The 15,690-nt window shown below is 46.0% G+C and overlaps 2 protein-coding genes across 2 annotated transcripts; one reads left to right on the top strand and one right to left on the bottom strand.

The window, feature by feature from the left end:
- Positions 1-1,435: 1,435 nt before the first annotated feature.
- Positions 1,436-14,909, bottom strand: LOC148148292 (receptor-transporting protein 3-like). Its single transcript, XM_087993473.1, has 2 exons — positions 14,576-14,909; positions 1,436-2,402 (listed from the first exon to the last, which is right to left on the bottom strand). Exons 1-2 carry the CDS (start codon positions 14,719-14,721, stop codon positions 2,060-2,062), a joined length of 489 nt encoding a protein of 162 aa, XP_087849599.1. The 5' UTR covers positions 14,722-14,909; the 3' UTR covers positions 1,436-2,059.
- LOC148148293 (uncharacterized) lies at positions 3,587-14,428 on the top strand. The gene is made up of 3 exons (XM_087993919.1): positions 3,587-3,640; positions 7,378-8,321; positions 14,359-14,428. Exons 1-3 carry the CDS (start codon positions 3,587-3,589, stop codon positions 14,426-14,428), a joined length of 1,068 nt encoding a protein of 355 aa, XP_087850045.1.
- Positions 14,910-15,690: the final 781 nt, after the last annotated feature.

Genomic DNA, 15,690 nt, shown 5'->3' on the forward strand with positions numbered 1-15,690 from the left:
CACCCCTTCCCATTTATCTCTCAGCCTCCCCAGCCCACAAGCCTCATTCTTGATGAAGGTTTTATGCCCGAAACGTTGATTCTCCTGCCCCTCGGATGCTGCCTGACCTGCTGTGCTTTTCCAGCACCACATTCTTGACTCTGATCTCCAGCATCTGCAGTCCTCACCTTCTTCCACCAGATATGAACCAAGGTCAATATTATTAAACTTAATTCATGAGTTTGGCCAGTTCTCCATCCACATTCCTGTTAAGGACTTTGGACCTCATTTCTCTGTCCAGCTCAGCTTCTTAACTGATAAGGTAAATAAAATGTTTTATTTGTTAACCCTATGCTTTTCATTTTTAAAGGTCATTTTTGTAAACCTTAACTTTCTGAAATTTGCTCATGACCCCCACCCCACCAAGTTAGAGAGAAATTGTAAAGTGGGTCCAGCATCCGAAAAGCTTGGGCAACCCTGTTCTCGAGGGCTATGAATGGGTAAAGAATAATCGCATATCATAAAGTCCCGTGCCTGATTTTCAAAAGTTATTTATTCATGGGTTATGTACATTGCTGGTAATATCATGTATAATTCAGTCAAACCTGCTCTTGAGAAAGTGGTGGTGAAAGTTCATCTTCTTGAACTACTGCAGTCTGAATTATCAAGGTATTTCCACTGCGATTGGATAGGGTGTTCCAGGATTTTTATCCGGCAACACCTGAGGAACAGTGATACAACTGATGCCAGTTAGTGTGTAGCTTGGAGGAGAAGGTTTGCTAAGGACGTGCCATGTCACATGGTTGCCAACTCTGAGCTTCTAGATCTGCTCTGAGTGTATCCCACACAGCACAAATGAAGAATGTTTTCAGTATGAAGCTAGGACTTCATTCTCACACGTGGTTCACTCCAAACAATACTGTCATGGACTGTGGCATCTCTATTTTATAAACCCTCAATGTTTATGGTTTGGGTTTATCCAACTAATTCCAATTACAAATGATTTCAGTTATGCATTTTTGCCCAGCAGTGACTGGAATTAAAGTGGTCAAGTTCATGATAATGCTACTGAGGAGAAGAAACATTTACCAATCAACCTGGGCTGAACTGAATTCAGATCCAAAGAGGACCACATTTTAATAAACCACTATGGCATTCAGTTCACAGATGCCTATTGACCTAAATCTATGACGTCGCACTTCCTTGCAGAACAATACTCAGAAGAGTTGGTGCAGTTGACTAGAGACCAGTCTTCACCTCAGGGATCTAAGCTTTAACCTATCTCAGACATGAAGAGTCAAAATTTTCCAAGGAGCATGACGCAGAAAACAAGATTGGTTAGTCTATATTGGCACTATGAGCACTAAATGTTCTCATAGTTTACATTGGTAATTAAAAACTTAATTAAATCCTTGAGATTATTCTAGCCAGTAGAACCAATCAAGATATCAGACAATTGTCACTCATTTATTTTTATTTTTACTTTAACATGGTTCCAGAAAGAAAACATCATAAATTTCATGTTTCTATTTGAATCAACCAAGGCTGCTATTGTACTAAATTCATTGTCATTTTACTTGTATCTAGAACCATACCATACAGGAAGTCACATAGTCCATAAAGTGACAGTTTTTTGAAAGAACTAATCACTAAATTGCACTACCTCCATTGTTTGCCCAAAGCTCGACAGTTTTTTTTTTCTCATTCAGATATATATCCAATTTCCATTTTAAAGTATGGAATTGCTTCCACCACATTTCAAACATAGCCTTCCAGATTATAACAATACATATAGATTAATGTAAATTGAAACAAAATGTTTAAAGGCACAGGTATAGAAATAATGATCAAAACTTTTAAGCATTATTGTACTGTTTAAAACATGATTATGATTATGATGCTAACTATATTTTGCATCACAGGATCCACTAGGATTCCAAACTTGGAGTTAAATGAAAAGTAGAAAGTGAGGACTGCAGATGCTTGAGATCAGAGTCGAGAGTGCGGTACTGGAAAAGCACAGCGGGTCAGGCAGCATCCGAGGAACAAGAGAATTGACGTTTCGGGCATAATCCCTCCATTAGGATTCTTCTGTGCAGATTCCCAACTTACAAGCTTCACAATGCTTTTTCTCATGTGGTCCCTGTACTTTGACATTATTTTCACACCAGGTTGTGCGTTTTCCAATGCTTTCATGATAACATCGTTGCCGGATCTTTGCTATTAAGCGATTCAGAACTTGCTTGATATTTTCTTCATCAAAAACGGGTTCTACAAAGTTAGCGTCTTCAGCATGATTTTGTCGGCACTGCTGTTTGCAGAATCGAACCTTCACTTCTCCTTCCCCATTCTGCAGTCTCATGCTGAAAATAATCAGTGCCTTTGCAGAGGCCCATTTATTGGGGCAGGTTGAGCAGTGAAATCTGAAAAATTAAGAAATAAATCATCAGTTATTTGCTACAAAAATAAAGTAATTTACACAAGGTTCTCACTCCTTTATAAAATCAGAATGTGCCTGGCTCTCAACCAGGGATGTAGCAAAGAAATGTAACAATAGTAATAAACTTGAAGCAATACCATTGAACACATATTCCTCTGTTTACTGCATATTAGCAAAACTAAACATTGCCATGTCTGAGAAACCTTTAGTGGATGCTTAATTATGCTAAGATGTAGTTTCACTGTATATCAGTCAGAATTTTTCACCCAAGTAACCATTCCCTAAAGCGTGATTGTCAATCGACTATTCCATCTGCTCCTGCATATTTTCCACTATAGACTTAGATTATGAAAAACATCAACCCATCTGATTCCATCGTTTTGGAAATGCATCTTGCTGACTCCACGTTTAGCTACTCAATAGATCTCAGCTACCGTGCATCCTCCATTAGCTGTAAATACTGTGACATACCCTAAGTCCGTGATAATGTGCTTGTAAGCATGAGTTTCTTCTTACATAATAAATGAAGTCTGTAAACGTGCAAAGGGACGTCATAGAATCATAGAGTCATAGAGATGTACAGCACGGAAACAGACCCTTCGGTCCAACCTGTCTATGCCGACCAGATATCCCAACCCAATCTAGTCCCACCTGCCAGCACCCGGCCCATATCCCTCCAAACCATTTCTATTCATATACCCATCCAAATGCCTCTTAAATGTTGCAATTGTACCAGCCTCCATCACTTCCTCTGGCAGCTCATTCCATACACATACCACCCTCTGTGTGAAAAAGTTGCCCCGTAGATGTCTTTTATATCTTTCACCTCTCACCCTAAACCTATGCCCTCTAGTTCTGGACTCCCCAACCCCAGGGAAAAGACTTTGCCTATTTACCCTATCCATGCCCCTCATAATTTTGTAAACCTCGAGAAGGTCACTTCTCAGCCACCGACGCTCCAGGGAAAACAGCCTCAGCCTGTTCAGCCTCTCCCTATAGCTCAAATCAAATAACAATGTCTGTGATATTCTATAGTTTTTCCATCCAGGTCCATCCTCTTTATAACTGTATATAGTTTCTGACAAAGGTTATTCATACAGCACTCCTTCCAAGTCCAAGCAAAGAAACAAATAAGGTGAGTAGCTGCTCATTCTCAAGATTTGTGAGATGACAGTGGCTCTGTATTTGTTTGCAGAGGTTCTTGCAACTGTTCATGCCATGGTATTATTGCTAGATTACTGATCCAGAAACTCAGCTAATGTTCCAGGGACCCAGTTTTCAATCCAGCCATCGCAGATGCTGGAATTTGAATTCAATAAATGTTTGGAATCAGGAATTCAATGATGATCACGAAACCACTGTCAATTATCAGAAAAACCACAATTAACTGATGTCTTTCAGAGAAGGAAATCGTCCATCTTCACCTGGTCTGGCCTACATATGACTCCAGATCCACAGCAATATGATTGACTCAATTGCCTTGAAATGGCCCACCAAACCACTCAGTCATATCAGTTGCTACAAAGTCTCATCAACGGTAAATAGGAACAGGCAAGGAACGGGCAATAAATGCTGGTAAGCCAGTCACACCTATATCCGTCTATTCTATTTGAGTAAACAAACAATTTCAGGCTATAGATTGCCAAACTTTGCTCCTGGTTCAGCATTTGACATTTGTCATATGTTCCTCATCTATTGCATGTTCGTACTACTATATGTTAACATGACATTCCTGTCATGTACTGTCCGTAAACCATAAAATTATGCAGATTGTGTAAGTCTAACAGAACGCTGTTGAGTTAATTCTTCAATGTAACAAATTGGGCATTGTACTAGTACTCTATTCGCCTATTTTAATGAGGCCAGCATTAAAATTGGCCAAATCTCACAGTGTCTAGGATGTGCCTTTAACCAAAATGGCAGCAGCTATTTCTTCTGCAAACTTCTGATAATGTATCTTCCACTACAAACTTGGCAACTGAAATAGGAATTTTGTTTTCAAAAGCTCAATGACAAATAAATTTCTAATGCACCCTCTTTTTTCATATTTCAGACCCATTCAAAAGCATCCTATCGTTCTTCTCTGAATGGCCTCCAGTTTTTGAGGATGTTTTTTGAACATTGATGTCTAGATTGAGCATAATACTTAAGGCAGTGATAGAGTCATATAGATGTACAGCATGGAAACAGACCCTTCAGTCCAACCCGTCCATGCCGACCAGATATCCCAACCCAATCTAGTCCCACCTGCCAGCACCTGGCCCATATCCCTCCAAACCATTCCTATTCATATACCCATCCAAATTAATCTTAAATGTTGCAATTGTACCAGCTTCCATCACTTCCTCTGGCAGCTCATTCCATACACATACCACTCTCTGTGTGAAAAAGTTGCCCCATAGGTCTCTCTTTTATCTTTCCCCTCTCACCCTAAACCTATGCCCTCTAGTTCTGGACTCCCCGACCCCGGGGACAAAACTTTGCCTAATCACCCTATCCATGCCCCTCATAATTTTGTAAACCTCTATAAGGTCACCCCTCAGCCTCCAACACTCCAGGGATAACAGCCCCAGCCTGTTCAGTCTCTCCCAATAGCTCAAATCCTCCAACCCTGGCACCATCCTTGTAAATCTTTTCTGAACCCTTTCAAATTTCACAACATCTTTCCGATAGGAAGGAAACCAGAATTGCACGCAATATTCCAACAGTGGCCTAACCAATGTCCTGTACAGCCGCAACATGACCTCCCAACTCCTGTACTCAATACTCTGACCAATAAAGGAAAGCATACCAAATGCCTCCTTCACTATCCTATCTACCTGCAACTCCACTTTCAAGGAGCTATGAACCTACACTCCAAGCTCTCTTTGTTCAGTAACACTCCCTAGGACCTTACCATTAAGTGAATAAGTCCTGCTAAGATTTGCTTTCCCAAAATGCAGCACCTCGCATTTATCTGAATGAAACTCCATCTGCCACTTCTCAGCCTGTTGGCCCATCTGATCAAGATCCTTTGTGAACAAACATTATTTTATCATAATTTCCTTTATTTTCTTCTTATTGCTGATGCTGTGATAACTTCCTCTAATTATTTTGGTTTTATGTGTTTGCATTCTATTTGCTTTGTTAATTAATTCTCTGCTGTTGTAAATGTTGCTTATCGATCAGCTTTATCTAAACTACTTGAATAACATTCACAGGACTTGTGCACTGCCCATTTTTATTCCTGTAAGCAACATGTTAAGCATGTGTATTTTAAACTTAATATGGCATTATTTTACACCAAGTAGATCCTTTGTCTAAATCATTCCAAGACACCCTGACGTGTCTTGGAATCAGCCTTAATTCATTTGGATTTACAAATTCAACACAAGTTAAAGCAATACATAGGCTAAGTGACTCATTCTGTGAGGAAGGGGATTGTACAACCCACCTTGTAAAGCCCTTTAAAGGGAAACAACATTACACACATTACGCAACATGAAGGACAGAGACCTGTATGTCCCTAATCCCTAGCCATCCTAATCCATCCCCCTCAGCCATTAGTGAGCCAGGAGGTGGATTCTGGCAACTGTGTGGAGGTGGCTGGTGGAGCCCAGAGCAGGACTGTGGTGGCTATTGAAGGCAGTGGGAAGTTGGATTCCCTGGAAGTTATCTTCTTAAATTTTTTAAAAAGTTTATTCAAAATAGCATTGATGCACGGCAACAGTTTAAACTTTTCACTGTATTCTATCTGAAATACATGTGACAATAAACGATTCAATTGTTAATTTGGAAAATGTCTGACTCTGATGAGCAGTAAAAAGCTGAAATTATGAAAGGATTCCTTGCTAGCTAAGTAGTTAAGACTCAAGATGAAGAATCTCAAGTATATACCCAATGAAGCCACTTCATAACTGGAGTTTTGAAAGGATACATTTCAACAAATGGAACCCCCAAATTTGGTAAAAATTACTGACCTAATTTGTTAAATATACATTGTCCTGTTATAAACTTCTGTAACATGTTATCCAGAGTCTTACTTCTAGTTAATTGGTTAATCCTTGTCACCTCCAAACGGACCCCAACACCAGGGATATATTTCCCTCCCCCCGCCCCCATCAGCGTTCCGAAAAGACCACTCCCTCCGTGACTCCCTTGAAAGATCCACACCCCCCACCAACCCAACCTTCCCCTGCAACCGCAAGAAATGCAAAACTTGCGCCCATACTTCCCCCCTTACTTCCCTCCAACGCCCCAAGGAATCCTTCCATATCCGCCACAAATTCACCTGCACCTCCACACACATCATTTACTGCATCCGCTGCACCCGATGTGGCCTCCTCTATATTGGGAAGACAGGCCGCCTACTTGCGGAACGTTTCAGAGAACACCTCTGGGACACCCGGACCAACCAACACAACCAAGTGGTTCAACACTTCAACTCCCCCTCCCACTCCACCAAGGACATGCAGGTCCTTGGACTCCTCCATCGCCAGACCATGGCAACACGACGCCTGGAGGAAGAGCGCCTCATCTTCCTCCTAGGAACCCTCCAACCACAAGGGATGAATGCAGACTTTCCAGTTTCCTCATTTCCCCTCCCTCCACCTTGTCTCAGTCCCAACCCTCAAACTCAGCACCACCTTCCTAACCTGCAATCTTCTTCCTGACCTCTCCGCCCCCGGCTCCACCCTCACTCCGGCCTATCACCCTCACCTTAACCTCCTTCCACCTATCGCATTTCCAACGCCCCTCTCCCAAGTCGCTCCTCCCTACCTTTTTTAACTTAGCCTGCTTGGCACACTCTCCTCATTCCTGAAGAAGGGCCCATGCCCAAAACATCGATTCTCCTGCTCCTTGGATGCTGCCTGACCTGCTGCCCTTTTCCAGCAACACATTTTCAGCTCTGATCTCCAGCATCTACAGTCCTCACTTTCTCCGAGAAGATTTTAACTTACTGCGAATCCTCTTGCAAGGATGCTTCCTTGAAGAAGCTCTCTTCCTCCCTCTACAAGGAATTCAGTGAGTCCCTCTGTCACTGCACACCCCAGGTCATTTCCTCTGCCCAGAAGCTCTTCAGCCACGTTCTCAAACAGACTCGCTACCACAGCCACATCTCCTTCCTCAGCACCTGCCTTCGGAACCGACTGACCCCGCACGGACTCCGGACTACGTTCAGACCAACAAAATTTGGACCCAACCAGGACAACCAGTACCTACAACAAATCCGAAGCCTCCAGCAACAGATCTCCCTCCGGATCCTTCACTCCACTTTTGCAGCCATGCACCGCTACCTACATTACCTGCAATTAGCCCTACCCCAGCTCAGGACAACACTCTCACAGACTTGCAAAGGACCTCTACTGTTCTTCATCCACAGAAGAATCCATACACTAAACAAACAGTGCTTCCGAGCCATATCGGAAATTAAAGATAGTAAGTACCAAAAACTTTCATGTACTTACCCCCACACTCTGGGTTCCTCAACGGTTCCCGAATCTTCCATCGGCCTCCGAAATCACTCGGGCGCCATTAACCACGCGGCCGCTGCAGCTCCCGCGGCAGCAACCACCGTCGCAAACCATGACGTCACTTCCGCCCCCACCGACCTTGCAGCCTCCGCGATCGCCGCCCAGGCAACCGCCTCCAAGATCGCCAGGAAGACCATCGCTGACAGATTCGCAGCTTCCGCGGGGTTCACGGCTATCGGGAACAACACCGTCTCTGCCCTCGCCACAGCCACTTCCACCCCCGGGTTGCCGTCGCCGCAGCCACTTCCGCCCCCAGTGACGTCACTCACTTGCACAACGACCGCGCCACATGCGTCTCCGCCCCCACGCCGATCTCGGTCACCATGCCTAACCCCGCCCCCACGCCGATCTCCGTCACCACGCCTAACCCCACCCCCACGCCGATCTCCGTTCGCACGCCTAACCCCGCCCCCATGCCAAATGCCAGCCCCGCCCCGATCTCCGTCCCCGCCCCCGATTCCCGCCCCCACGCCTAACCCCTCACCCACTCCCAGCTCCAGCCCAACACCAGGTCCTAGTCCCAGCCCTGCCGTGTTTTCACCATCCCTCCAGAACTACCCCTCTCTGAGGATGAAAGATCAGTCCTCAGCAGATCCCTCACCTTCATCCCCCTACGCTCTCGGATTAACGAGTTCAACATGCGGCCGAGACATCGAACAATTCTTCCGCCGCCTTCGCCTCCGCGCTTACTTCTTCAACCAGGATTCTCGCCCACCCTCTGACGACCCCTTCTCCGGCCTCCAACATACCCCATCCACCTGGACACCCCGTGCTGGCCTCTTACCCGCCCTCGATCTCTTCAAAGCCAACTGCCGCCGCGACATTAACCGCCTCAACCTCTCCACCCCTCTCACCCACTCCAACCTCTCACCCTTGGAATGTGCAGCCCTCAACTCCCTCCGTTCCAACCCCAACCTCACTATCAAACCGGCCGACAAGGGAGGCGCGGTAGTAGTTTGGCGCACCGACCTTTACACCACTGAGGCTAAACGCCAGCTCGTGGACACCTCCTCCTACTGCCCCCTTGACCATGACCCCACCTCCCACCACCAAACCATCATCTCCCAGACCCTCCATAACCTCATCACCTCAGGGGATCTCCCATCCACCGCCTCCAACCTCATAGTCCCACAACCCCGCACCGCCCGTTTCTACCTCCTGCTCAAAATCCACAAACCTGACTGCCCCGGCCGACCCATTGTCACAGCCTGCTCCTGCCCCACTGAACTCATCTCTGCATACCTCGACATGGTCCTGTCCCCCTTAGTCCATGAACTCCCCACCTACGTTCGGGACACCACCCACGCCCTCCACCTCCTCCATGATTTTCGCTTCCCCGGTCCCCAACGCCTTATCTTCACCATGGACATCTAGTCCCTGTACACCTTCATCCCCCATCACAAAGGACTCAAAGCCCTCCGCTTCTTTCTTTCCCGCCGTACCAACCAGGGCCATTCCACTGACACCCTCCTTCGACTGACTGAACTGGTCCTCACTATGAACAACTTCTCTTTCCAATCCTCCCACCTCCTCCAAACCAAAGGAGTAGCCATGGGCACCTGCATGGGCCCAAGCTATGCCTGCCTCTTCGTAGGATATGTGGAACAGTCCATCTTCCGCAGCTACACTGGCACCACCCCCCACCTTTTCCTCCGCTACATCGATGACCGTATCGGCGCTGCCTTGTGCTCCCACGAGGAGGTTGAACAGTTCATCCACTTTACCAACACCTTCCACCCCGACCTCAAATTTACCTGGACCGTCTCAGACTCCTCCCTCCCCTTTCGAGACCTCTCCATTTCTATCTCGGGCGACCGAATCAACACGGACATTTACTATAAATCGACCGACTCCCACAGCTACCTAGACTACACCTCCTCCCACCCTGCCCCCTGTAAAAACGCCATCCCATATTCCCAATTCCTTTGTCTCCGCCACATCTGCTCCCAGGAGGACCAGTTCCAATACCGAACAACCCAGATGGCCTCCTTCTTCAAAGACCGCAATTTCCCCCCAGACGTGATCGACGATGCTCTCCAACACTTCTCCTCCACTTCCCGCTCCTCCGCCCTTGAGCCCCGCCCCTCCAATCGCCACCAGGACAGAACCCCACTAGTCCTCACCTACCACCCCACCAACCTCCATATACATTGTATTAATCGTCGTCATTTCTGCCACCTCCAAACGGACCCCACCACCAGGGACATATTTCCCTCCCCTCCCCTATCTGCGTTCCAAAAAGACCACTCCCTCCATGACTCCCTCATCAGGTCCACGCCCTCCACCAACCCAACCTCCACTCCCGGTACCTTCCCCTGCAACCGCAAGAAATGCAAAACTTGCGCCCACACCTCCCCCCTCACTTCCCTCCAAGGGCCCAAGGGACACTTCCATATCCACCACAAATTCACCTGCACCTCCACACACATCATTTACTGCATCCGCTGCACCCCTTGTGGCCTCCTCTATATTGGGGAGACAGGCCGCCTACTTGCGGAACGTTTCAGAGAACACCTCTGGGACATCTGGACCAACTAACCCAACCACCCCGTGGCTCAACACTTCAACTCTCCCTCCCACTCCACCAAGGATATGCAGGTCCTTGGACTCCTCCATCGCCAGACCATATCAACACAACGGCTGGAGGAAGAGCGCCTCATCTTCCGCCTAGGAACCCTCCAACCAACCCAACTTTAACTTTCCTGATATTGATTGGGAAAGCTATAGCTCAAGTTTGTTAGATGGGTCAGTGTTTGTCCAATGTGTGCAGGAGGGTTTCCTGACACAATATGTAGACAGGCCAACAAGAGGTGAGGCCATACTGGATTTGGTTCTGGGTAACGAACCAGGCCAGGTGTTAGAATTAGAGGTAGGTGAGCACTTTGGGGACAGTGACCACAATTCGGTGACTTTTACTCTAGTGATGGAGAGGGATAAGTGTGCACTACAGGGCAAGAGTTATAGCTGGGGGCAGGGAAATTATGATGCAGTGAGGCATGACTTAGGATGTGTGGCTTGGAAAAGTAAGCTTCAAGGCAAGGGCGTAATTGATATGTGGAGCTTGTTCAAGGAGCAACTATTGAGTGTCCTTGATAAGTATGTACCCGTCAGGCAGGGAGAAAAGAGTCGTGTGAGGGAGCCGTGGTTTAATAAGGAATTGGAATCCCTTGTTAAATGGAAGAGGGCGGCCTATGTAAAGATGAGGCGTGAAGGTTCAATTGGGGCGATTGAGAGTTATAAGGTAGCCAGGAAGGACCTGAAGAGAGAGCTAAGAGCAGCAAGGAGGGGACATGAAAGGTCCTTAGTTGGTAGGATTAGGGAAAACCCGAAGGCTTTCTATAGGTATGTCAGGAATAAAAGAATGACTAGGGTAGGAATAGGTCCAGTCAAGGATAGTAGTGGGAAGCTGCATGTGGAGGCTGAAGAGATTGGGGAGACACTGAATGAATACTTTTCGTCAGTATTCAATCAGGAACAGGACATTGTTGCCAATGTGAATACTGAGTCACAATTAAGTAGAATGGATGGCTTTGAGGTATGTAGAGAAGAGGTGTTGGAAATTCTGGAAAGGGTGAAAATAGATAAGTCCCCTGGGCCTGATGGCATTTATCCTAGGATTCTCTGGGAAGCAAGGGAGGAGATTGCAGAGCCATTGGCCTTGATTTTTATGTCCTCGTTGTCTACAGGAGTAGTGCCAGAAGATTGGAGGCTAGCAAATGTGGTTCCCTTGTTCAAGAAGGGGAGTAGGGATAACTATAGGCCGGTGAGTCTCACTTCTGTTGTGGGCAAAATCTTAGAGACAATTGTAAGGGATAGGATTTATGAACATCTGGATAGGAATAATGTGATCAAGGATAGTCAGCATGGTTTTGTGAAGGGCAGGTCGTGCCTCACAAACCTTATTGAATTCTTTGAGAAGGTGACTAAGGAGGTGGACGAGGGGAAAGCGGTAGATGTGGTGTATATGGATTTTAGTAAGGCGTTTGATAAGGTTCCCCATGGTAGACTACTGCAAAAAATACGGAGGTATGGCATTGAGGGTGAGTTGGAGGTTTGGATTAGGAGTTGGCTGGCTGGAAGAAGACAGAGGGTAGTAGTTGATGGCAAAGGTTCATCTTGGAGTGCCGTCACTAGCGGTGTTCCGCAAGGATCTGTTTTGGGACCATTGCTGTTTGTCATTTTTATAAATGACCTGGAGGAGGGGTTAGAAGGTTGGGTGAGCAAGTTTGCGGATGATACGAAAGTCGGAGGCGTTGTAGACAGTGAGGAAGGACGTGGCAGGTTACAGCGGGATATAGATAAGCTGCAGAACTGGGCAGAAATGTGGCAAATGGAGTTCAATGTAGCTAAGTGTGAGGTGATTCACTTTGGTAAGAGTAACAAAAAGATGGGGTACTGGGCTAATGGTCGGATACTTGGTAGTGTGGATGAGCAGAGGGATCTTGGTGTCCATATACACAGATCTTTGAAAGTTGCCACCCAGGTAAGTAGTGCGGTGAAGAAGGCATATGGCGTACTGGCTTTTATTGGTAGAGGAATTGAGTTCCGGAGTACTGAGGTCATGTTGCAGTTGTATAAGACTCTGGTGCGGCCGCATCTGGAGTATTGTGTGCAGTTTTGGTCGCCATACTATAGGAAGGATGTGGAGGCACTGGAACGGGTGCAGAGGAGGTTTACCAGGATGTTGCCTGGTATGGTAGAAAGATCGTATGAGGAAAGGCTGAGACACTTGGGGTTGTTTTCATTGGAGAAAAGAAGGTTTAGGGGTGACTTGATAGAGGTGTACAAGATGATTAGGGGTTTAGATAGGGTCGACAGTGAGAATCTTTTTCCACGTATGGAGTCAGCTATTACAAGGGGGCATAGCTTTAAATTAAGGGGGGGTAGTTATAAGACAGATGTTAGGGGTAGGTTCTTTACTCAGTGAGTCGTGAGTTCATGGAATGCCCTGCCAGTAGCAATGGTGGACTCTCCCTCATTATGGGCATTTAAGCGGGAATTGGATAGGCATATGGAGGATAGTGGGCTAGTGTCGGTTAGGTGGGCTTGGATCAGCGCAACATCGAGGGCCGAAGGGCCTGTACTGCGCTGTATTCTTCTATGTTCTATGTTCTAACCACAAGGGATGAACTCAGATTTCTCCAGTTTCCTCATTTCCCCTCCCCCCACCTTGTCTCAGTCCCAACCCTCGAACTCAGCACTACCTTCCTAACCTGCAATCTTTTTCCTGACCTCTCTCCCCCCCCCCCCCCGGCTCCACCCTCACTCCGGCCTATCACCCTCACCTTAACCTTCTTCCACCTATCGCATTTCCAACTCCCCTCCCCCAAATCCCTCCTCCCTACCTTTTATCTTAGCCTGCTTGGCAAACTCTCCTCATTCCTGAAGAAGGGCTCATGCCCAAAACATCGATTCTCCTGCTCCTTGGATGCTGCCTGACCTGCTGCCCTTTTCCAGCATCACATTTTCAGTTCTAATTCTTGTCAGAACCAAAGAAAATGCATTGCGTCACTTACAAATTCCTGGTAAGTTGAGATAGCGGAGTTTCAGATAACAGGATTGTTTAGCAGTTATTAAAGAAGTCCACTGTGGGAGAAATCCACTCCCCTGTCCACTCTCAGCATGGCCACAAAGAGCATAAGGAACCATGTCTGCTTAAGCCACAACAGAAACTACCCAAAGTATCTCAGCCTTGACCAAACAGGCTAACTTAGAGAAGGCGAAAATGAGGACTGCAGATGCTGGAGATCAGAGTCTAGATTAGAATGGTGCTGGAAAAGCACAGCAGGTCAGGCAGCGTCTGAGGAGCAGGAAAATTGACGTTTCGGGCAAAGGCCCTTCATCAGGAAGGTATTTTGCCTGAAACGTCGATTTTACTGCTCCTCGGATGCTGTCTGATGTGCTGTGCTTTTCCAGCACCATTCTAATCTAGCTAACTAAGACACTGGGCAGCAAACAGAAAATGACTCAAGCCACTTCCAGACTGGGGAATACACTTCCCAACAGAGCCTGACAATAAACTTCCCAGCCTTCGGTAAGCCCAACTACTCCTGAAGCCCTAAGGATATCCTCGCTCCTCACACATACTGGAACTCCATAGAGGGTGCTCAGACTGAAAGGCACCAAGGTACCTCGCTTGCGGACTAACCACAATGGAAACCCATTGATGCCAGGATGAGAGACATTAGCACCTACTGTCACAGAGGATCAGAATCTCCTAACTCAATCACAGACTGATTGCTGCCAACAGACGGCTGATTGTCCTCCCATTGATTGTGTTTTACTCCTGACTGTACTGAAATTCACATTACATTACTGTACCCCTATAAAAACTTCCTGTGCCCGCTGCTTGAGGAGGAGAACCCTTGGTTTACCTGTACTGACTGTCTGTCAGTTCTGTGTCAGCTTAGTCAATTTCTCTTCCAGCGATATCGCTTACAATAAACAGTTTGTCAATTTCACCCGATCCGTGCCTGTGTGGTCTCTGTTCAATTGAGTAATTTCTCCGACACCCACAATAGGGAATTCACTTCATTAATTCTACTCTTTCCTTAGAGAATACTGATTTCTGTTTTCATACCTCAATTTCACCAGGTCAGATAAACAGATTCTGACCTTGTTTTCAGTTATACATACTTCATACCTTGCAAATGAAGATGTCTTATAGAAATTCCATCCTGTGGGTGATCTCGATGGTAATAAGTTGTCATCTCTTATAATATTCCAGCGATCGGAATATTCCAAATCCGATATTTCATTGTTAAACAATCGAACCCAGTTGGCGTTCATTTTCTTTTGGCTAAAATCTCAAAGACACTATAAAAACAAAATCTCTAAGAAGCTGTCTCCAATTCTCAGTCAATTTTTCAGTCTCACCTGTTGGCTTGCATCTCCTTCCTTACTATCATAGTAAAACTGCCCTTGCATTGGGAACCACAGTAATAAATAAGCTCACACTTCCTCAACTTGGTCTGATACTATTGAATAACGTCAACAGACTGAACCAAATTAGATATTTAGGGATTCAAATCTTTGCGAAGTCATCAAAACAAACCACACCTTCAGGCAGCTGGCATGGATAAACAAGTAAAGTTTCGTCTGTTAGCTGTACATGTTAAAAGGAAACAAAAGTAAAATCAGTCATCTTATTCAGAAATGCATATGACAGGAACTGCCAGCAAAGTCTGACACTGACATGCATCACTTTTGTACTTTTTGTAATTGCATATACATGATTTTCACTGCAGAGTTTAAAAATTCTAATCAAATGCCTGTGCATCTTGTCACTTTTTATGATGTAAGTGTTTTTGGTGGAAACAGACTGAAAATATGTTGTGTGGCTAGCCCACCATCTTCCTATCCCTGATCCACTACCAGTGCATAGCCGACAGACACCAAAATAAGCAGCCCAACACATTTTCAAAAAAATAAATACCGAAAAGTTGAGTTTGTTAATATACCCGTTGATTGAAATATGCTGCTCACTCCATAATACGTTGGCCTTGGCCCATGGGCATGAGTTAGAAGGCAGTTTTATAAAATACTTCTTTGAAAAGCCAGCAAGAAAGTGGACCACATTAACTGGGGATTGCCCTGGTGCAAACAGGGGACAGCTCCCCATAAGATGATATCCCCATTTTGTTCTTTTCTCTCTGCCCCCTCCCTCCCTCCCCATTCCCAGGAATCCTACTTACTAGCTGCCCAAAACCCCAGGATTACGTGGATCCAGATGTCATAGCTGTCTTCATTCTGGAGATT

The sequence above is a fragment of the Chiloscyllium plagiosum genome, unplaced genomic scaffold (assembly GCF_037043375.1).
Source record: "Chiloscyllium plagiosum isolate Xiang-an unplaced genomic scaffold, Cpla_swu_hap1 HiC_scaffold_13, whole genome shotgun sequence".
Taxonomy (NCBI): domain Eukaryota; kingdom Metazoa; phylum Chordata; class Chondrichthyes; order Orectolobiformes; family Hemiscylliidae; genus Chiloscyllium; species Chiloscyllium plagiosum.